This window comes from Acartia tonsa, chromosome 12 (assembly GCF_053477335.1).
Source record: "Acartia tonsa isolate MP-2025a chromosome 12, ASM5347733v1, whole genome shotgun sequence".
In the NCBI taxonomy this organism is placed as follows: domain Eukaryota; kingdom Metazoa; phylum Arthropoda; class Copepoda; order Calanoida; family Acartiidae; genus Acartia; species Acartia tonsa.
In genome coordinates, this window is record NC_137271.1 from 43,167,112 (window position 1) to 43,191,903 (window position 24,792).

Consider the following 24,792-nt stretch of genomic DNA (forward strand, 5'->3'; position numbering starts at 1 on the left):
AAAAAGGAAGGAAGGTAGTTGTCTGTATATACATCTCTACTATAGATCTGTTCTCGCCAATACCCAAACACCCAATAAATATCGAGAAACGTTACCTTAAATGATGAATGCCATAGCAATCACTAACTTCTTCTCCTGGCTTGATCACCTCTTTAGCAATAACATACACCTAGGGTAAAACGATGGATTAGTGGTTTCCCTCAAAGTTTTTTCCGAGCACAGAATTCTACCTTTGATCATTTTAAAATAGATTATAATTAAGGGGAAGTGAATATTTTTGCTTTAGGTTATTTATTAGGTACATATTAGCTCCGCAGGTATATGCCAGGGAGTAAGGGAGGGGACAATGGGCAATTAATTCAATTTAAGAGGGTTCGCTGAAAAGCAATAAAAACCAGATTTTTTCAGAAAATTTTACCAAAATTGTAAAGGGATCATGGTAACCTAATTTAGAACAAAATTAGTTCTAAGAAAAAATCATTTACTTGAAAATTAAATTATCAACACATCACAATGTAGTAAACATTCTGTAATTAATCACTAGAAAAATCTTGTTTAGAACTACCTCAACCCTTCTGATATATTTATAATTGACCCCTAAATTCAAGCGGTTCTTAGATTATTTAATACATAAATATCACAGTAGAGTTTCTATACATGAAAAGACATTTTCTTGGGAGAAAATATTTGTTAAAACCAGCGATAAATAACAAACTTTTCTGTCTGCATATTCAAAACTAGCTCAGCTAGTTAGCGGGGCATTGATGCGCAAGTCCCCAAAATCAGTAAGAATCTGCTGTATTCGTGCACATTCCCTTTAAGCCAGTCCCCAAAGTCTGAGACTCCTTAAAAATTGAATATTCGATCCATTGTCCCCTCCCTTACTCCCTGGGTATATGCCCTGCAGGCATAAAAAAAAACAGTCCTTGGATACTTGTATTATATTGTGTTAATCCTATAGTATTCATTGTTTACAAAAAATATTTTATTAAAAAAATGTTAATGCAATGTAATTATCATTTATAAATATTGATATTATATGTATATGTTGTTTTGTCCCAAATATTTGAATTTTCTATACTTATTTTGAATTGATTTTTAATAAATAAGGCAAGGTTCTGAGCTCGCTAGACACTTTGAGAGGAAGTACCGATTATTTTTTATAATCTTTGGATTTAAAATTTTATTTCTACAATATAATCTATTAGTGGCTTTGCTCCAGCCTATTTCTCTTTTTAGCCAGCTTTCAATGTATATTCTTATATTTTCTAGTTATTTCTAATTACTTCGCTACTGTTGGATGTAATCATCCTTGTTAAAAGCGAAGCTTTTCTATAATTAGGGTCGGTCCGTCCGTCCGAGATAGTTAGCTTTTATTCGTTAATTTAGACATGTTAGAATTGTCCTATCGATTTCAAACTTTGCATGATGATTCCTGTAGTAGTTATGTACGATTTAGAAAGCGTAGCAACTCTATAATCGTTACTAGAATGTCTGTACGTCCATTTTAAACATGTTGATTTTTTTTACTTTTTTAATAACAATTTTTTATGTGATAAAATCATCCGATAGATCTGATTTTTTGATTACTGATTCCTATTACAATAGGGTACAATATTATGAGCGAATCAAGTATTAAAATGTCAGTATGTCCTTAAACAGAATTATGTGTTTAAGAAGTTTTGCAACAAATTTAAGTATAATTTTGTCAAACCTTAATTTTCATATTTTGTATATTCAGTTCTGACACTCAACAAAAGTTAATGTTCGTCTGTCATATCGTTTCAGAGCTTCGCTTTTATGGATGTTGTCATCCTTGTTTTTATTATATTTCCTACCATATTTCCGTCATTAATTCTGAGAGTGTTGGGTGAACAAGAATGATTGAAGAATAGCAGCGTCGGGTACACACCAATACCTTAAAAATTAAAGTAAAAGAATAGAGGGGGCATGAGCTATATGTCCGATTTTGTAGTGGGTCTTTGAAATCAGATAATAGAATCAGGATTTAGAAACATAGCGAGTCCCTACAAAAGAACAAAAGCAATTTGCTAGCAGACAAAAAGGGTTCTGCATCTTGTGCCAGGTAGTTGTCTGGATTATACATCTATACTTTTACATTTATTCATTAAAAATTCTGTATGCAATCAGGGATCTTTAAGGATAAGACAATGATCGAACAATAAATGGAATGCATCACCAATGACAAAAACAAAATAGACTCTACTAGTTTAGGTCCAACCAATCAAAATTAAGAATTCAAAGTTTAGGAGCCCACGAAAAGATAACGTAATAAAGTAAGTTTGGGACCAGTGTAATTTAGAATTTACCCTCTCTCCCAGATATGCAATGCTTTTTAAAAGTTAAATGTTTGTATGTAAGTGTATGCGTCTTTAAGTCTGACTGTTCGTCTGTATGTATCAGTCTGTCTTACCTGAGCTAACGAGTGGTAATTTCTTTCCAACCTCTACACTTTTTTCTGTCTGATAGATACCTATTCAAAGAAAATTTTCAATAAATGTAGGTAAAATTCTAGAAATAAAGCATATTTTTATCGATAAATAATGAAAATTAAAAAAAAAATCCTCCAAAATTTTTCAGAAAAATCTTCAAATTTTATTTAATGATTAATCATCGTTTAGTTTATTTAAGACATTTGATTAGTAAACACTTGAAAATTTGTAATGGCAAAGAAAGTCTCAAAGACAGGGAAGAGGATGACCAAAAGAGCTATGAAAAAACCAACAAGGCCAAAGCTTGCTAAATATTCCAAAGGTAGATATATGAAATCAGGATCTAAGATATCCAAAGGTTCCGCAAGAAAAACCAACAGACCGATGCCCAAAAGAGATTCCAAAGGAAGATTCATGAAGATGAGTTTGAAAACCGCCGGTCCTTCTAGCAGAACTGTGACAAAAGTGCGCCAGCAGACAAAGAATAAAAAAATTGAACGCGGCATGAAGCCTAAGAATACGAAGAAACATAGTGCTGAAGATATGTAAATTCATTTAAAATTCTATTTATTTTACATTTTTGTATCAATAAATTTTAGTTCAATACATTTAATTGTTTTCCTATTATTAATCCAAAATCAATAATAATTTTTCTCGTATTCATTCGAATCCGGTGGATAGGAACCGGTTCTCATCCATACGAAAAAACTATGTCTAACATCGTATTATATCCAGCTTTCTACGAATATAAAATGTACAATCAAAAGATTAAAACCAGTTTTTTTAGCCGGTGCCTTTGGCACCTCGGGACTAAAAAAACTAGTTTTAATCTTATAATTGTACATTCTATAGCCGCGGAAAGCCGTTTATAATACAATGCGAGAAATAACTATTCTCGTATTCATTCGAACCCAGTGGATAGGGACCGGTTCTCATCCATACGAAAAAACTATGTCTAGCACCGTATTATAACCAGTTTTCTACAATTATAAAAATGTACAATCATAATATTAAAACCGTGCCTTAATATAAAAATCTTAAAAATCCTCATGATTTTAAATGAATATACAAACTTTCTGGTAAAAATCATTGAGTTACTACGCTTTCTAAGTTGGTTCAGGTTTTTTAGCCTTTAGTTTGAAAACAATAGGACAATTCTAACATGCCTAAATTAGCGATGAGAGATGTTTTGAACGGACAGACCTAAATATAGAAAAGTTTTGAGTAATTGATGATTTGACTTACCATGTTGATTGTATTTCATGCCACATTGAAATTTATGCAACAAACGTCCAATAAATTGTTCTTCGGAGCTTAAATCATCGCTGAAACAAACATTTATATTTTAAAGAAAGAGGGGGGGGGGGGGAGAGAGAAAATAAAAAGGTAGTGTACTGTACTTTAGAAATTCTGAACCTAAAAACCTGCTCATTACATAAAATAAAGCTTAACTGAAATTGAAAACTCAATGGGTTCAGTGGTTTGCGAGATCCCTCGGTAAAAATAGATAGACATACATCTTGTTGCTTCCACACAAAGATACTAGCGGCTACGCTCCTAAAGGCCTGTGTGGGGGAGGGGGAGTTAGTTTTTATATCATTTGGGAGGGTAAAGGTATTCTCTCTCAAAAAAGTTATAAACCTTCCTTGAACTTATAAAAAAACTTCACCGTAAATACATGCTGTATCTTAAATTATATATATGAATAAAATTAATACCTTGTATTTTTACTTGAGTCAGTAAAGTATTTCATTTCTCTAAGAAATCTAAATAGAACAAGAATGACAACATCCATAAGTAGCGAAGAACATCATGTTAAATAATAGAAAATATGGAACTTCATAGAAAAAAACGAAGCTTTACAAAGCGTTTAAAAACAAGGATGACAACATCCATAAAAGCAAGCACTGAAACGGTAGAACAAACGGTCATTAACACTTATATAGTGTCAGAATCAGAATATAAATGTATAAGAGTCGAAGCAAAATTGTAAGTAATTTGTTAAAAAACTGCTTGATACAGGATAATGTGTATGGACATATTTACATTTTTAGGACTTGATTATAACATTATACTTTGTTGTCCCAGGAATCAGTATACCAAAAAATAAGATCAATCGGATGATTGGATCACATAAAAATTTGTTGTTAAGAAAGTAGAAAAATCAACATGTTTAAAATGGACGTATGGACATTCTTTTAATGATTATAGAGTTGCTACGCTTTCTAAATCGTACCTAACTACTAAAGGAATCACCATGCAAAGTTTGAAACCGATAGAACAATTCTAACATGCCTAAATTAACGAAAAAAGCTATCCGTTTGTGACGGAGGGACAGACCGACCCTAATTAATAGAAAAGCTTCGCTTTTAAAAACAAATTTAGGTCTTCAAAAGCATGACAGATAGCGTTACAGACTAACAGACAGAGAGGCAAAAAAAGTTTATACTATATCACAAACGCTTTACAAAAGTCAAGATAACATTAAATAGGACTTTAATAATAAAAATATAAAAACAAAGATACATGGATGGGAAAATGGAAATTGAATTAATTAAAAAATAAAAATTATCTTTATACATGCAAACTAAACAAAATTTATCTAATGATTTCTAGAGTTGCAGTTGCAACAAATAATAAAATATTTAACCCTACTCATCTAACATAGCTAATTTGCTTAAATATATACTATCAAGGGCTGTACTATTTTGTCATTGGGGGGGGGGGGGTCCTTATACGCCAAAAATACAGACAGACGTATTGATTAAAGATCTATAGTATAGATGTATTTAAAGACAACTTCCTCCCTCCCTTTTTGAAAGACCTCTTTCGTCTGCTTCTAAATTATTTTCTGCTACTTGGCTGTGTTCATATAAGCGACACCGTTGTTTGATTTTCAATGACCCAACAGAAAGGTTGCACAAGGTGGTTGCGATGAGGATATACAGTTGTTTAACCCTTCTCTCTCTAGTGTTTTACTCTAATAAGTGAACTAAGAAAATAACCTTAGAAGAATAACTGTTATGATTAACAGATTTACTTTTTCATCCCATGATTGTTCATCCATATGCGTCACTAGGTTATACAGAGACTAAAAAAGAAAATTATTAATTATAGAGATGCTTTGCTTTCAGTATTGTGCTTATAGTTCTTGGATTTTTAACAGCGAAGCTTTTCTATATTTAGGGTCGGTCCGTCCGTCCGTAACGGATAGCTTTTTTCGTTAATTTAGGCATGTTATAATTGACCTATCGATTTCAAATTTTGCATGGTGATTCCTTTAATAGTTAGGTACGATTTAGAAAGTGTAGCAACTCTATAATCATCACCAAAATGTCCGTACGTCCATTTTAAACATGTTGATTTATTTTACTTTTTTAACAACAAATTTTTATGTGAACTAATCATCCGATTGATCTGATTTTTGGTATATTGATTCCTGGGACAACAAAGTATAATGTAATATGCGAGCAACTCTATAATCAAGTCCTAAACATAAAAATTATCCTAAATCAAGCAGTTTTTCAACAAATTTACTTACAATTTGGCTTTGACTCTTATACATTTATATTATGATTATTCAATTCTGACACTATACAAGTGTTAATGTCTGTTTGTCTTACCGTTTTAGTGCTTCGCTTTTATGGATGTTGTCATCCTTGTTTATATATTTATGATTAAATCCTTTAGCGTTGTGTATGAAAAATTACCGAATGAAAGGCACACTAAAATTGATAAACATAAATTTTTATTTACTAATCATTTTTAAATGTATAATTGTTATTTATCGTATTATAGACAGCTTTCCACGGAGATTAAAACCTGTTTTCTGATGATTTTTATTTTAACATTCGTGGAAAATTGTTTGTAATGCTGTATTTGATTTTTCCGTTTTGTTAAGTACCGGTTCTAATCCAGCGGATATTGATCGGTTTGAAGACATACTTGAAAAATTATACGGTTTATTGTTCTTTACCTTATACATTTCCACATCACCTTCTAATTTCCAGTTTTCATCCTAAATTAAAAAAAAAGATTAGTAATTGTAAACTATGTAAACCCAACTATGATACACAAAATGGCCCTTAGATTCATATTGTGGGTGGAAAAGTTTGATCACTGCTAGTATGTACAACCCAATCAACATATAATGTTAACTCAGCTTAAGAAAGCAATTTGCTAGCAGACGAAAAAGGTCCTTAACAGGGTGATCCAGATAGTAGTCTGGTTACACATCTACACTGTTAATTTATAGGTTACACGTTAAGAACTTTAAAAATAATAATAATATATATAAACTCTTCTTTGTAGATCAAAGAATGGTTGAAACGTTTGGTCACTGCTAGCTTTTACTCAATATCTTTAACTCAGCAAATAAAGAACGCTGCATAATTTACAGTTCAATGTCCCCTCCCTCCCTTCACCTTACCTGATTGACACCAAAGTCAGCTGCCACGTTTTCAAATAGTTCCTTGTGCGAGGTGAAAAAAGACACAGGCTTCGATTTCAAAGACCTTAAAAATATTATTATATTACTAGTAGCGAACATACTCTATAAGTGTGTTGTGTCTCTCTGCCCTTCATCCTGTCTGTAATGCTGCTCTCTGTTCGGTTCTCTCTCTCTGTCTCTGTCTCTCTCACTCTGTCTCTTTCTCTGTCTCTCTGTCTAACAAACTACAATTATTCCATAGTGTTACATACGGATTGACAGACAGACAAAGTGAATTATAGAGATGCATTTATATTATAAAAAAACTTACCATAATGCCAGTAGCGTGGTGGCTTGGTCGTCATTGGACAGTGAGAATAAATCTTCCAACCTAAAAATGTAAGTTTATTACACTAGTCCCCAAAGTTTTATAATAACGTTTTCTTATTCGTTGGCTCGCCAACTTTAGAGACTTAGTGAATTATGATTGGTTGGCTAATCAAGTTGAGTGTTCGTTTCAACTACAAAATTTTAATCTACAGAAGGGGTAATTTTGTTTATCATCATTATCGGCCATTGTCTTATCCCTTTAAATCCCTGAAAGTTATCCATGGTAAAATAAATCCTGGTGGTTTCCCTCAAGTTCCTAGTCGAGCATATAACCCTACCCCCTTATTTGAAATAAATGGAAAATAAGGCACTGGTTTTTCATGTGTCTGTTTTATTTAAAAAATAAAGGGAGGGGTAGAAGATTTCTGAGGTGGATTCTTAAAAAAAATTTGCCCCACTAATCCATTAGTGGGGCAAAATTGTTTTCGTGAAAAATCCTCCAAAATCACATAAAAAATCTACAAAAATTAAACAAAATCATAGAAGGGTTAACATAAGATTTTGGTGGATTTTTCACGAAAACAATTTTGCTCCACTAAGCGATTATTGGGGGAAATTTTTTTAAGAATCCACCTCTGTGCTCTCTAGGGGCATTGAAGGAAAGCACTTAAAGCAATAGAGTGTTGTTGTTTTTTATTAAATCTCATAAAACGGCAATTTTAAAGTACTCAAATACAGGTTTTAGGCTATTAGAGAAAGGGCGGAATATAAGCTTTATAGAAAAACTTAGCATGTTGTTAAAAACCTGGAATCAAATGGGGTAGTCGCTGTAGGTATATTTTCTTTTCCAGAATCTACAGAATTGTTGTAGCACTCTAAACTACAAACCACGTTACATTCGGAGATAGGGCTGGGCAGTAGGCCATTCTTCACCTAAATATAACAAGGATGACAACATCCATAAAAGCGAAGCACTGAAACGGTAGGACAAACGGACATGAACACTTATATAGTGTCAGAACTGAATTATCAGAACATAAATGTATAAGAGTCGAAGCAAAATTGTAAGTAAATTTGTTGAAAAACTGCTTTATACAGGATAATGTTTATGGGCATACTTACATATTTAGGACTTGATTATAGAGCTGCTTCGCTTATAACATTATACTTTGTTGTCCCAGGAATCAATATACCAAAAATCAGATCAATCGGATGATTAGATCACATAAAAATTTGTTGTTAAAAAAGTAAAAAAATCAAAAAATGGAAGTACGGAAATTTTGGTAATGATTATATAGTTACTACACTTTCTAAATCGTACCTAACTACTAGAGGAATCACCATGAAAAGTTTGAAATCGATAGGACAATTCTAACATGCCTAAATTAACGAAAAAGCTATCTGTTACGGACGGGCGTACGGACGTCCAAACCTAATTATAGAAAAACTTCGCTTTTAAAAATTTAGTGCAAGGAAATAACAAGGGAAGATAAATTAACGTTGTACTTTACTTTAGACTGTTAATTATACCAATACCTAAAGTTTAATGGAAAAATGCTCGCATTCTTTAGCTTTAAAACTTTCATCAAAAACATTGATTGGGTTATACAAACTAGCAGTTTTAAACTATTCCAATAATTTTAAACTATAGAAGGATGAATTTTGTTTGTAGTAAATGGAATGTAAATAAATTTATCATCCATAGTCCCTTTAGACCCCTGATTTAATACTAAAATAAATTCATTGATATGGATCTACTGCAGTTCACGGTAAATTTTGCTGGTAACGAATATTGCCAAAAATCTATGAATTTTAAAGGCTGCTAGCTGCCAAACGGCTGAACCTACAGATCATACCCGCACACTATTTTAAGCGGTATAAGAAGGCCTACAGATAATCTGGAATAGCCAAGATCCAATGATGCACAGGGAAAGCTTCACTAAAGAAAAAACGCGAAAAATAGGCCTTTTTCGCGAATTTCTCTGCACTGCGAGATAATTATGCATTATTGATTTAAGGTTATTCCAGATTATTTGTAGGCCTTCTTATGCCGCCTAAAACAGTGTTTGCCGTTTGGCAGCTAGCAGCCTTTTAAATTCATAAATTTTTGGCAATATTCGTTACCAGCAATATTTTACCGTGAACTGCAGTAGATCCTTTGATATAATTAGTATCGGTCCGTACGTCCAGGTTAGATAGCTCCGGTCGTCAATTCAGACTTGTTAGAATTATCATATCAATTTTAAACTTGGATAATGTAGCACGTACGTACGATTTTAAAAATGAAGGAAAATATTTATTTTGTAACATTTTGACATTTTCTTGAGCTTCGCTTTTATAGATGTTAAGCTTTAGAACTTATGGATATTTTCATCCTTGTTGACTTCTTACCATTTTGAGGCATCTTGAGCAAGTTTTATCTGCTACGCTGGCGTTCATTGACCAAGTCACAGGAGTTTCAGCTAGGATAACCTCACCTGGTAAAATACATTATTCTTAGGTTAGGTTTTGTACCTTATCTTTGAGATTGGGCTTAGTATAATACATAAATGGGTGTTTTCCCCAGGTACAGAAATTACCCCTTTTTTCTAAATAAATTGAAAATAAGGAAAAGGGGTATCTTTTTTCTTTTATGCCTAACCCCCTCAGAGGGCCTTAACCTTCCTGGAGCCTTTACAGATACATGCGGGGTTACCTGTAATCAATATAATATAACCTAACCCAACCAAAAGTGAAAAACAAACATACTTTTGAACATAATTCTAACTTTTCAATTAACAATTCGGAAACTGTAAAAAAGTTAGTTAGCGGCATTTATGCGCGTTCCCCACAAACGTTTAAAATGAGCCAAAATAAGAAAAATTGCATCAGTTCTTTTTCTCATTACCAAGACAATAAAAAAGAATTTATATCCATTATCCTATCCCTGGTTTTACCTGGTTGGATAACTTTGTTTGCCTGAGCAAAACGTCCTGCTTGATTATTGTACACAATATCTACGGACCTGCTCAGATTACAAAACTAAAAAAGGAAAATTAACCCATTAGTGCCGAGCGCCACTTTTATGGGCCGATCGAGCTGTAAGTTTCAGGGAAGCTTTATAATGGTCAAAACGGAATTCGTATTTTTTTGTTTTGCTCTAGTGGCGTGCACAGGAAAGTTGCAAAAAAACCCGGTTCGGCTTGGCCATAAATACCAACCAGGCATTAACACCCGTTTTTGGTGCTTTCCCCCAGTTTTAAAACCCGGTTGACCTGTATAAACCCGGTTATTTTGACCAAAAATCGAAAAATGTAATTTTTGAACGCCAAAAGTGAGATGAACACTTTTTAGAACTTTGATACGATCCGTAATTGAAAACTACACAACCTCATGTAATCTAAAGAGCTACAAGTATAATACGAAGCGATTTATTTCAAATTTAGTGTTTCGGCTATAGGTGCCGCCGTTTTCGGGTAAAAAAACCCGTTGCTCGAAGTTTTAAAAGACACACACTACAAAAAAAGAACATATAAAATTTGGGTGTTACATATCAGAAAACGATCATAAAACTATTGGGTGACACCTATAGAGATTACTAGGGTTATTATGGTGGCTCAAACCCTTACTAATGACGTTAATTGTTATTTTTATTGGTTGAAAAGTTAAAACCGGGTAATAAAAACCGAAACCGAGCCGGGTTTTAAAATTTTCGGGTATGTATGGCCAAGCCGAACCGGGTCATAATAGGGCGTAAAAAAACGATAAAAAAATCATATAAAAAATAATAATTTGAATAAAACGAATTCACATATAGATGTACTTGTCAATAAACATTAGATTTCACGAAAAAAATCAGCGACTTTACTATAAAAACAAAAAAGTTAGATGGGGTATTTTGAATTGTCATGATTTTCAAACTTTGTTGATCTATACCAGCAAACGGAAGTAAGCTAAACTGCCTGCTCCAGGGGGAAATGAAAGCCAGGGTAGTAGAGGGGGGATTCATACTGAGAATGATGCAATTATGAAGCCGGAAACCGGTTTTTTTTCCATTTTCTGGCACCGGGTTTTAAAACCCGGTTCGGCACTAATGGGTTAAGTCAAAAAAAAGAGAAGCAAAGCATATGAAAGTATTTCATTCAGCAGCAATCGGTAGAACATTTTTCAAATATTTCTTTTTTAGAAAATTCATTAATATCTACCAAATACTATATTTCATGATAATAAATGCAAAATCCATTTAAAAATTTTAATTTTATCAGAATCATCTTTAAAAGAGGAGAAAAGTGCAAAATAAACGTTTTTTGGTTCATCAGTATTTCCTCCAAATGCTGTTTTTTTAGATCTTGTGCTTCATTGGTGCTGATTTATAAAAAATTAACAGTGAAAACTTGTAACTAAAAGCATTATGCATCTACATTTCATATTTTTATAAATGAATAATAAAGCTGCTATTTTTCACAAATGTAGAAAAGTTTAGTTTTTAAGAATTACAATTTCGTTTATGAGACATTTATTACAGATTAGTACAACTTAATTTTATTCTAATTTTAGCAAAATATATTACCATCCCAATATTAAAGTCTAAAATAAAAACAAGGATGACAACATCTTTAAGTAGCAAAGCACATCAATGCAAGTACAATTAAGTAAAATATAAAGAAAAGCAAACAAACAGACATACAACTAGAGTTGGGCAGGACATCCGGCCATTTTCAATATCAAGCCGGATATTGAAACTATCCAGACACTGGATGTCCGGCTGATTTATCGGATATCCTGCATAAGAAATCAGCCGGATATCCAGTATCCGGCCCAACCCTACATACAACATCGCTTATACAAAAGTTTGAAAGTTCACTATAAAATAGGAATCTTCCAATAAAATATCAATGTATATCTTAAATAGTAGCCAAGGAGGTAACATTTTCCTACTATACATTCAAAAGATCTATAGTATAGATGTATAAACAGTCAACTACCTCCCTTCATTTATCAAAGACCTCTTTCGTCTGCTTCTAAATTATTTTTTACTACTTGGCTGTGTAATATTAGCGATACCATTAATTGATTTTCAATGACCCAATAGAAAGGTTGATGTGATAGGGAGATTTTAACAGTTATTCAACCCTTTCTCCCACTAGTGTTTTACTCTAATTTACATTTAATCCCAATTTGCAAAAAAATAGTCATATAGGCATTGTTGTATATAAATTCTATATGAATTTAGAAATAAAAGGGGAAACTTATACACTAATAAATCTAATATCTTTGATTCTAAGGGCACGCTAGTAGCATTATACACTTATAGAGATATGCAATATTTCTTAGAGAAGGGCTGAGTCAGTGAGGGGGAAGCGATAATTTATATGAATGCTAAGCACCTAAAAGGCACTCCCTAGCCGTGCGAACAGACAGGCAAAGTAGACAGATCCATAGTGATCTATTCATGGTTACCCGGGCAGAACTGATTAGGATTTAGGTTGTTTATTGTTATAGTAATTTTTATTGTATTTATATCTTTTAATGACTATGTTTTAATATTAATGCCCAAATAAACATGTTTATGTTTTAAGTAAATGATAGAGTAGCTTCAATACAACAAAAAGGTATGCAAATGTCAACAGTATTTAAGCCAAAAATACAAACACATAACATTTAACTAAATTGGGTACTAAAATTCAGGGATAAGATACCCAAAGTTTTATAAGTTTTGATTGGTTGGTTCAAACTAGCAGTGGCCAACTTTTTTAGTTTTGCGGCAATTTTTTTTTTAAATTTGACATTCCATTTTCCCTGCTTCAGTTAAAAAAGAATTTTAACACAAAAGTATACATTCTTAAATTAAAGGTGACCCAATTACATATTCTAAAAGGAAAAGACACATTTTTTTCAGGAAGGAAGGGAAAATGAAATTATTCTGGCCCCAAAAGTTGTATAAACACGTTGACCTATAAAACGTTAGAGACTTTTATTATGTCTTAAAATTTGTTGTCAAATCCAGAAATGGAGATGCGATCCCCAAATTTCAAAATTCTTTGAATGTACGAACACGACTTTTACAGAAATGCTTTGCATCTAGTCCACTTACCTAAATTTACTATAAATTTTACACAATATAAAATTCTGATCTAAATAAATGATTGACAAGCCATGGTAATTATTGCGCGTAACTCAGGCACAAGATACAATTACTCTGGCTAGCCCTTAGGCACTTTTTATATGTTTTACGAATTTATTAGTCTATTCTTACCAATATAATACCTTATATGGGTAATACTAGCCTAATCATGGTAAACTGTATGTGATTGAATATTGTTATATGCTTATTAAAACATTATATCTATTGTTAAAGTAACCATGTAACCATCCTGTACTAGTATGTATGCCTACAACCATAGCTTCATTTACGTCACAAGTTTAACATACAAACACTTTATTAAACAGACAAGGGCTTAGATCCTGATAAATAGTTGTTGTTATAACTTGCACTTCTTAAAATATCTCAGTTATTCATTGACTCTCAAACCATCAAGTTCTTCTGGCTTAAAGGTAATGACTTAGTTGTTTTGGCATGCATTGTAGTTTAAATTTAGGTCCCTCAGTACTTAGCATGAATTGTGCTTAGGTCTTATGTTAGAGATCTAACACTATGCACAATTCAATGCTTTGGACTTAGGGCATTTTCTGTCCTACACTACTTATGTTTATTATCACTTATCCTGTAAATATTTTCATACTTAACTGATTCACTTGTAATGTAAATACACTTTATAAAACTATCTTCATTCTTAAGTGCTTAATATACTTATATGATATAGATCTAACACCATAACCAGCCATTTATTCTTAGATTAAAGCAATATAATACTTCGCGTGGGTATTAGTTGAGCTACCACGGGTTCAACTAAATTCGTATTATACTTGTGGGAGTAAAAGGAAAAGCATTCTAAACTGACGAACCGACGATGAGAATGTCTATGTGTATTGCAGTAAAAGTAGGTTTTTAAGTAGTACTCATAGAAGAGCGATCTCCATACCATAATATTGGACAAGCGCCCCATTCGCACTACCAGAAGTGTATAAACTTTTCAACCGATTATTTCAATCAAATGATTATCATAACTGTATCATACCTGTTTATTTGAGCTTGTAAGAATAAGTTTATTTGAGCAATCATGGCCATTTTCTAACACGTCACAGATATCTAAATATTTATAAAAAAAATATTTTAATATAAAATGTCTGCAGGGATAGGCAATGGAAGATAAAATAATTGTCTAACTAAATTAAATATTACAGCATTCTGTCTAACAAGGTCTCTTAAACACACCTATGTCCTATATGTATTGGTGTGAGAATGGATTTAGGCTATTTTGCGGGAGCTTTCGCCACTTTTGTTCTGACAATCTTCCCTTCCCTCATTTTAGGTATATTCTTGGTGGGAGAAGGGGTTATCATATCTCTCCCTCTTGGTTCATAGCCTTAACAGTCTAGAGGCGAAGCCATTAGTAGATAATAAAGCAAAACAAATAGTTGACAGGGTTATCCAGGGAGGAAGGGAGGGGACAATGGATCTAAAATTCATATTTCTGACAGTCTTGGACTTTGGGTACCAGAACACATGCAACTTTTATTATTTTGGCAAATTTCAAAGACTTTGGGTACCAGCGCAAAGAATGCCGCTAAAACAATTATTCCCAAAGCAGACGACTCTTACTGAGCTAACCAATACAAATACTAGCAGACTGTTTGAAAAAAATTCAAAACAAGTTTATTTTGGTAGTTTTCTTCTAAGAATGGATGGGATAAACCAGAAATTCTACTGTGATACTTCTGTAGCTATCCATTCTAATCAACCCCTTGTGAAATATGAAAACAAACCCCAATTATGATATTATTTTATAAGAAACTGCCAGTACTAATGTCATACCTTATGTGATAAATTACAGACTATTCACAGGAAAATAAGACAGGATAACCTAATGTTAAATACTTTTCTTTCAGTGTTTAATAATTTCTTATTATACAAATCTGATAAAGATTGCTATAACTAAATTTTTGGAATTTTCCATATATATCTGGTTTTGAAGATATTGAGTTAGAACTCTAAAATTGAATTAATTTCCTATTGTCCCCTCCCTTACTCCCCGGGGTTATCTAAAATATTTAAAACTATTTATTTTAGAAACAAATGTACTTTATTTTTCAAAGCTTAATTTACATTATTGACAATCAGGGATCGATAGACGATCAACAAAAATAGTACTTTGGGGACACATTTATTGGACTAGACAGTTAATAATACTGGTACCCAAAGTTTTAAAACAACGTTTACTTATTAGTTAGCTGAAAAGTTTTGCGTACGTTTTTTTCAAATTTATATTATTTCCAGAACTTATTAAAAGTGTCTGACTCAGATTTTGACATCAAAAAAAATTAACTAATGAGAGGCCACTATAAAATTTACCATAGGTCAATTACAGTGTATACATTGGTTAATTTTTTTGACGTCATAATCTAAATCAGACACTTTTACTAGGTTCTTATTTTCAACCAATAATTTCAATCTGTATATTGGATTATTTTTTGTTGTTGATGCATAATGCATATCAATTAATTGTCCATTGTCTTATCCCTTAAAAGGACTCTCCACAGAAAAATCAACTTTGGATTTTTGAAAATCTAACCTGAAACTATTATTCTCTGTTCAATTTTAGGCATTTTTTGTTTTTGTGGCATCGCGATCGAAGCCCTTTGAAAATTTTGTCCGCCGCCTATTTGTACTGCCGCTATAACAATATATACTACACTTTCCTCCACTCAATATGTGTTCGCCGCTAAAGAACATTTGCTCCATTGCAACCGGCCGCTCTACGATTTATCCTCTTCCTTGACTGGACAATCCTGCCGCCTCCATTTTGTGTTCGCCTCCGCCAAATATAACCATCTTTTGCCGCAGTTGCCGCATTCATCGCCCTTCTCCGCCGCTACTCCGCTATACATTGCGTACGTAGCTATACACAACACTCCCAGCCTCCATTTAATTTCTGAACAAGGGAGAGGGGAGCATGTATTAAAAAGCGACGTACAGCGGAGTAGCGGCGGAGAAGGGCGATGAATGCGGCAACGGCGGCAAAAATAGAAGCTAAAAATCACTACAGCAGCACAAATTAAATGGCGGGAGGATTCACTTAAAGGAGGTAAAAAATTTCAAAGGGCTTCGATCGCGATGCCACAAAAACAAAAAATGCCTAAAATTGAACAGAGAATAATAATTTCAGGTTAGATTTTCAAAAATCTAAAGTTGATTTTTCTGTGGAGAGTCCTTTTAAGAACCCTGAGTCATGTTTTATCTTGAAAGTATTTGAGTTTTGACCTGGCCGTACTTTTGTATACTACAGAAGAAAAAAATTGCTGCAACATTTGTCAAATTTTTTCCTCCTTAGTTCTTTTGTATGCATGGGTATAGAGGAAATGTAAAGATGTCCAGAGATCTAAAGGGATAGGACCATGGCTGATAAATTGATGTATATCCCTGATAATAATAAACAATATTACCCCTTCTGTAGATTATAATTAGTGGTTAACACGTTTGGACACTCAATGTTGAAAACCAACCAAATAAATTCAATGAAAAGTCCCCAAATTTGTTGAGCCAACAAAAACGTTATCTAAAACTTTGGGGATTAGTGTATTAAACAGTCTAATGTCGCTTTTTTTTTAGGGCCGAAGATACTTTATAATTATGAAAGTCAGCAAATCTGTTTACACTGACATTATTTTTATGACACCTATAATATTCAAATATTTTTACCTAGGGGGGTAAAAATTACATTTGAAGGAGGAAAAAAAACCCCATGAATGTTTTTGGGAGGGGGACAAAGTTTCTCAAAAATCAGCCATATGACGTCATAAAAATTGGGGGATTAACCATCTCTTTTTTAAAGGTTTTCTTTCCCACTTCTCCTCTCATTTTTATGATGTCGCATGTCTGATTTTATAGACAATTTTTCCCCCTCCAATGTCAAAAAAATTCCCATGATTTGTAAAAACTAAGGGCAATCATCACTGACGCAAAAGCCCACCAAAATTTTGGGAGGTTTACAAGTTTTTTAGAGGGTATAATCCCATCAACCCCAAAAATCAGAATAAGGTGCGGAGGGAGGGAGAATTATGGGTCACCTATTTACTTTTTACTATATCCATGATTGTTTTGTAAATATCCTTTCTAATTATCTTGGGGAAAATATACACTTACAAAACTACAAGCAGGGATAGGACAATGGAAGAAAGATTTATTTCGCCTCCAGGTATTATACAAACAGAATAACAGACAGAACAAAAGAAAAACAGACATAAGAGCAGACATACAAACAGAAGAACAGATATGCATACATAAGAACAGACATACATACATAAGAACAGACATACATACATACATAAGAACAGACATACATACATAAGAACAGACATACATACATAAAAAACAGACATACATACATAAGAACAGACATACATACATAAGAACAGATATAATAACAGAAGAACAGACATACAAACATAAGAACAAACATGCAGACAAAATAACAGACAGAAAAACGGACATACAGACAGATGAACAGACATTATACAGACAGAAGGACAGATATACAGACAGAAAAATATACATAAAGACATAAGAATAGACATAAAGACAGAAGAACAGACATAAAGACAGAAGAACAGACATAAAGACAGAAGAACAGATATACAAACATAAGAACAGACATGCAGACAAAATAACAGACATGAAGACAGAAGGACAGACACACAGACAGAAGAACAGATATACGAACAGAAGGACAGATATACAGACAGAAGGACAGATTTACAGACAGAAGGACAGATATACAGACAAAATATCAGACAGAAGGACAGATATACAGACAGAAGGACAGATATACAGAAAGAAGGACAAATTTACAAACAGAAGGACAGATACACAGACAGAAGGACAGATTTACAGACAGAAGGACAGATATACAGACAGAAGAACAGATATACGAACATAAGAACAGACATACACACAAAATAACAGACAGAAGGACAGTCACATAGACAGATGAACAGAAAGATATATAAATATACAGACTGAAAACAGACAAAGAGACAGAAGAACAGACATGCAGACAAAATATCAGACAGAAGGACAGATATACAGACAGAAGAACAGATATACAGACAGAAGGATAGATATAAAGACAGAAGGACAGTTATACAAACATAAGAACAGACAAACAAACAGAAGAACAGACAGAAGGACAGATATACAAACATAAGAACAGACATGCAGACAAAATAACAGACAGAAGGACAGATATACAGACAGAAAAACAGACAAACAGACAGAAGAACAGTCACATAGACAGATGAACAGACATTATACAGACAGAAAGATATATAATATACAGACTGAAAACAGACAAAGAGACAGAAGAACAGACATAAAGACAGAAGAACAGATATACATACATAAGAACAGACATGCAGACAAAATATCAGACAGAAGGACAGATATACAGACAGAAGGACAGATATACAGACAGAAGGACAGATATACAGACAGAAGAACAGAAATACAGACAGAAGGACAGATTTACAGACAAAAGGACAGATATACAGACAGAAGGATAGACACACAGACAGAAGGACAGATATACAAACATAAGAACAGACATACAGACAGAAAACAAACATGAGACAGAAAAAAAGACAAACAAACAGAGAAAATAAGACAGAAGAACAGATATACAAACATAAGAACAGACATGCAGACAAAATAACAGACAGAAGGACAGATATACTGACAGAAAAACAGACATACAGAAATAAGAAAAGACATACATACATAAGAACAGACAAACAGACAGAAGAACAGACAGAAGAACAGACAGAAGGACAGATATACAAACATAAGAACAGACATATGGACAAAATATCAGACTTACATACAAAATAACAGACAGAAGGACAGTCACTTAGACAGATGAACAGACATTATACAGAAAGAAAGATATATAAATATACAGACTGAAAACAGACAAAGAGACAGAAGAACAGACATAAAGATAGAAGAACAGATATACATACATAAGAACAGACATGCAGACAAAACAACTGACATACAATTACACAAACAGAGAAACAGACATACAGACAGAAAAACAGACATAAAGACAGAAGAACAGATATACATACATAAGAACAGACATGCAGACAAAATATCAGACAGAAGGACAGATATACAGACAGAAGGATAGACACACAGACAGAAGGACAGATATACAAACAGAAGAACAGAATACAGATATACAAACATTAGAACAGACATGCAGATAAAATAACAGACAGAAAAACGGACATACAGACAGATGAACATACATTATACAGACAGAAAGATTTATATATAAGACTGAAATCAGACAAAGAGACAGAAGAACAGACATAAAGACAGAAGAACAGATATACAAACATTAGAACAGACATGCAGACAAAATAACAGACAGAAGAACAGATATACAGACAGAAGGATAGACACACAGACAGAAGGACAGATATACAAACATAAGAACAGAAATGCAGACAAAATAACAGACAGAAAAACGGACATACAGACAGATGAACAGACATTATACAGACAGAAAGATTTATATATAAGACTGAAATCAGACAAAGAGACAGAAGAACAGACATAAAGACAGAAGAACAGATATACAAACATTAGAACAGACATGCAGACAAAATAACAGACAGAAGAACAGATATACAGACAGAAGGATAGACACACAGACAGAAGGACAGATATACAAACATAAGAACAGAAATGCAGACAAAATAACAGACAGAAAAACGGACATACAGACAGATGAACAGACATTATACAGACAGAAAGACATATATATATATATACAGACTGAAAACAGACAAAGAGACAGAAGAACAGACATGCAGACAAAATATCAGACAGAAGGACAGATATACAGACAGAAGGATAGATATACAGACAGAAGGACAGATATACAGACAGAAGGACAGATATACAGACAGAAGGACAGATATACAGACAGAAGGATAGATATACAGACAGACATACAGACAGAAGAACAGAAATACAAACAGAAGAACAGACATACAGACAGAGAACAAACATGAGACAGAAAAAAAGACAAACAAACAGAGAAAATAAGACAGAAGAACAGATATACAAACATAAGAACAGACATGCAGACAAAATATCAGACAGAAGGACAGATTTCCAGACAGAAAAACAGACATACAGACATAAGAACAGACATACATACATAAGAACAGACATACATACATAAAAAACAGACATACATACATAAAAACAGACATACATACATAAAAACAGACATACATACATAAGAACAGACATACATACATAAGAACAGACATACATACATAAAAAACAGACATACATACATAAAAACAGACATATTTACATAAAAACAGACATACATACATAAGAACAGATATAATAACATAAGAACAGATATACAAGCATAAGAACAGACATGCAGACAAAATAACAGACAGAAGGATAGATATACAGATAGAAGAACAGACAGAAGGACAGATATACATACATAAGAACAGACATGCAGACAAAATATCAGACAGAAGGACAGAAGAACAGACAGAAGAACAGATATACAGACAGAAGGATAGACACACAGACAGAAGGACAGATATACAAACATAAGAACAGACATGCAGACAAAATAACAGACAGAAGGACAGATATACAGACAGAAGGACAGATATACAGACAGAAGGATAGACACACACACAGAAGGACAGATATACAAACATAAGAACAGACATGCAGACAAAATAACAGACAGAAGGACAGTCACATAGACAGATGAACAGACATTATACAGACAGAAAGATATATTAATATACAGACAGAAAACAGACATAAGAACAGACAAAAGAACAGACAGACATACATAAGAACAGACATACATACATAAGAACAGACAAACAGACAAAGGAACAGACAGAAGGACAGATATACGAACATAAGAACAGACATACAGACAAAATAACAGACAGAAAAACGGACATACAGACAGATGAACAGACATTATACAGACAGAATTATATATTAATATACAGACTGAAAACAGACATAAGAACAGACAAAAGGACAGAAAGAACGACATATATACAGACAGAAAAACAGAAATACAAACAAAACCAAAGACATACAGACATACATACAGAAGAACATACATTCAGATAAAAAGACCGACAAGATAAAGTTTAGTAAAACTTCGCTTTAAAAAATTTCTAAAACTACTTTAAATACTGTTTGACCTTAAGGAAAAGTACTTGAAAAATATTTTACGACAATTTATTTTGAGCGTTCAAGACAAAAGAGACATTTTTGTGACTTTGCTCATTTTTGTTGCAAATTTCTTTGCAATTTGTATTAATGGGGGGGGGGTGGGGGTGGACTAATGTCAAGATATCGTAATCCTTTTATATAAAGTAGTAAGTTTTTTTTTGTCTGAAGCTTAAGATCTTGATAACTACTGAACCAATTGGGTTCTCTATTCTAGATAAGCTTCACATATTTCATGTGATTTTAGGCTGTTTTATTTTCAGATTTATTATTCTTCGGATAGTTTTAAGCTATTTTCTATCCGCTCTCTGCTCCTAGATGCTAGGGGCTAAGCTGCTATTTAGAAAACAAAGAACACTAAAAGTAATTTTCAAAATTATATAACAGACAATTAATATCATATACAATATCTATTACTTAAAATTACAGCTTAATTAATGTCTTTTTGACTTAAGTACTGCATTTGATATACAAAACTTTTTCAGGGTATAACTATTTCAAAATTCTTCCCTTTGAAGCTTTATAAATTTAGTATACAAGTTATTAATATGCGGAGCATTAATAAGTAAAGATTTTTAGTATTTCATTTTGGAAGGGAAAGAACATCTGAATAGAAACTATTTTCCCAATTTTGCAGAAAACAAAATCATAAGAAATTATAAAAATATATAATTTAATATTCTAAAGTGCTTTAATTAGACTACCTACCTAATTTGTTGAATACAAGTAGTTTTCCACTGTAAAAGAAATGTCTTTTTGCAAAAAAAACTTAAAATTGTCAAAGGACTTTCTTTTTGATGTTCATGCACTTAAAATTTGCATTTGAATAGGATTCTCACAAAATAAATTTACTCAAAAGATAAGCCACACAAAAAAAGCGAACTAAAATGCAAATAAATTAATTGAATTTTTTTTGTAATTTTTTTTTTACTTATAAATAACTCATTTTCAGGAGAAAAAGATCAAGAAATAAAATTAAGACCCAAAATAAAGAAAAATTATATATTTTAAATAAATAAAAAATAATAAATATAGCTATTCTCATATATAGACACAAAAATCACTTAGAACGATAAAATAATTTATTTTCTTACTACGACCAGTAAAATTTTTTTAATTGGACCACAAACTTCAAAAAAGGAAGAGATAAAAAACTGCTTGAAAGCAGTAAAATTTTGGAATAAATTAACCTTTTGGAGTATTGACATATTTTTTGTTTTCATTTTAACTTGAGAGATACAAAAGTCAATTAGCCAAAGAATTTTTTTCATGTCCTAGCATTAAATTTTAGCATGCAAATTTTAGTGCGAAAATATTTAAATGTTTAACCTTTTCAGCATGGCTCGACAGCCGCGCGTCAGCCGCATATAAGCCTCAGGGAAATCATTCTTTTACAGTTTTAAAAATCAGCTGGAAGTTTAAACCTGACTCAAATATGGCAATCCTTTCATTCAAAAACATTTTAAAAGCACCAAAACGGGTTTAAAATTGAGGATTAGACGTGGCTGTGTGTACCGAAGAATCCCGCTCACCACTGTTCTCCTTAACTGTTAAGCTTCTCATAGGTGTATAACTATGTATGGGGAAGGCACCACCACCCTTCCAAGGAAAATCACCCCTGAAAATTGCGCCAACTTGCTCCGATTATCGTAAGAACGGACGAACATACGGACATACCACAAATAAAATTGGTAGTTCTAAGAATTAAACAAAACTTTATTTTTATTTGCAATTGTTAAATAATTTAAGTCCCAGCCTAATTATTTGAATATTTCTTAAAATCTTCGCGGATTTAGGGTTAATCCAACCCGTAGGGGCGTTTATAAAAAAAAACAAGGGGAGAGGGGTTGACCTCACCGGAGTTTATAAAATGAAAAATTATTATAGAAATAAAAACATTATTTTCTGTATCTTATTGTACATTTGTGTATATGCTGTTATTATTTTTAATAAAATTTTAAATTCTCTTTTAAACCCCCACGTTGAGGCCCCTAACATTTAATTTCTTTGCTTAAAATGTTTTCAACAAATTATGAAAAATATTTAGAAACTGTTAGCAACGCAACTGCTCAATATTTAGGGTATGTCCGTGCTTGATTAGGCATTTTGAGAGAAACTTCAAAAATAACCGAAATTTTTTCAGATTATTCCAATCTTAAGAGTGCTGTCACTCTGTAATGCTGTTCGTTTGTCTGTATGCTTGATTTGATGAGCTATGGATTTATGGTTGTTTTTATATTTGTTCCTTAAAAATGTTTAAAAGCACATTCACACTTTTGTACTTTAATGACCAGGGATCTAAAGGGATAAGATAACAGGATGATAATTTATACACATTTAGACGAACCCCAAACTGTCCCACTTTGAGAAAGACGATTCAAGTGACGTCATATACGTTTCGGGAAAAAAAGGGAAGGGGGGAAGAAAATCTCTTTAAAAGAGATGGGAGAATAGGAAAGAGATTTTCTTCCCCCCTTCCCTAAACGTTTATGACGTCACTGAAATCGTCTTTCTCAAAGTGGGACAGTTTGGGGTTCGTCCACATTTATAATTATGACAAACAAAATTAACCCTTTTGTTGATAATAATCAGCGATGGAACGTTTGAACACTGCTTCTATGTATAATCCAATCAAAATTTAATAAAAGTCCGATGATGTGAGTATTGCTGCAAAAAATGGGGACATGATTCCAGTGACGTCAGGGGGGAAGAAAAAAAGAGATGGGAGAAAAGGGGGTTTTCCCAACTCTTTTGATGAGATTTTCTTCCCCCCTTCCCTTTTTCGGGAAAGAAAAATATGACGTCACTGGAATCATGTCCCCATTTTTTGCACCAATACTCACAGCATCTAAAAGTCCCCAAAGTATTCAAGCCAACTGATGAGATAACGAGTTTATAAAACTTTGGGAACCAGTATAATTTAAACTCCAATGTCCCCTCCCTCCATGGATAAGAACACAAAGCAGTTTTAAAAATTTCCAGCCTCTCTTTAGATGTTCTAGCTTTTGATTCTTTTTAGTGGAACAGCTTCTTTTTTATTTACTTTGTCCGTACGTCTTTATAGCTAATTGTGCTGTAACTCTGAACTAATACTTCATAGTTGAGGTTTTGACAATAAACATCCCTACTATTACAGACAACCAACCCTTTGATTAAACAAATTTTTAAACTTTTCTGCATTTTTA

General features: G+C 32.8%; 1 protein-coding gene across 2 annotated transcripts in view; it reads right to left on the reverse strand.

Annotated features, from left to right (window-relative positions):
• The window catches only part of LOC145333641 (protein-lysine N-methyltransferase SMYD4-like), a 58,065-nt gene that overhangs the window by 11,530 nt on the left and 21,743 nt on the right, over positions 1-24,792 (reverse strand). For both annotated transcript variants that reach the window (XM_080178813.1, XM_080178812.1), the window contains exons 12-24: positions 14,331-14,401; positions 10,149-10,233; positions 9,604-9,689; positions 8,018-8,145; positions 7,214-7,273; positions 6,883-6,967; positions 6,430-6,471; positions 5,459-5,544; positions 4,172-4,219; positions 3,699-3,778; positions 2,435-2,494; positions 1,839-1,918; positions 96-169 (exon numbers count right to left, since the gene is read on the reverse strand). In XM_080178813.1, the coding sequence (XP_080034939.1) occupies positions 96-169; positions 1,839-1,918; positions 2,435-2,494; positions 3,699-3,778; positions 4,172-4,219; positions 5,459-5,544; positions 6,430-6,471; positions 6,883-6,967; positions 7,214-7,273; positions 8,018-8,145; positions 9,604-9,689; positions 10,149-10,233; positions 14,331-14,401 (985 nt within the window). The remainder of the gene's footprint in view (positions 1-95; positions 170-1,838; positions 1,919-2,434; positions 2,495-3,698; positions 3,779-4,171; positions 4,220-5,458; positions 5,545-6,429; positions 6,472-6,882; positions 6,968-7,213; positions 7,274-8,017; positions 8,146-9,603; positions 9,690-10,148; positions 10,234-14,330; positions 14,402-24,792) is intronic.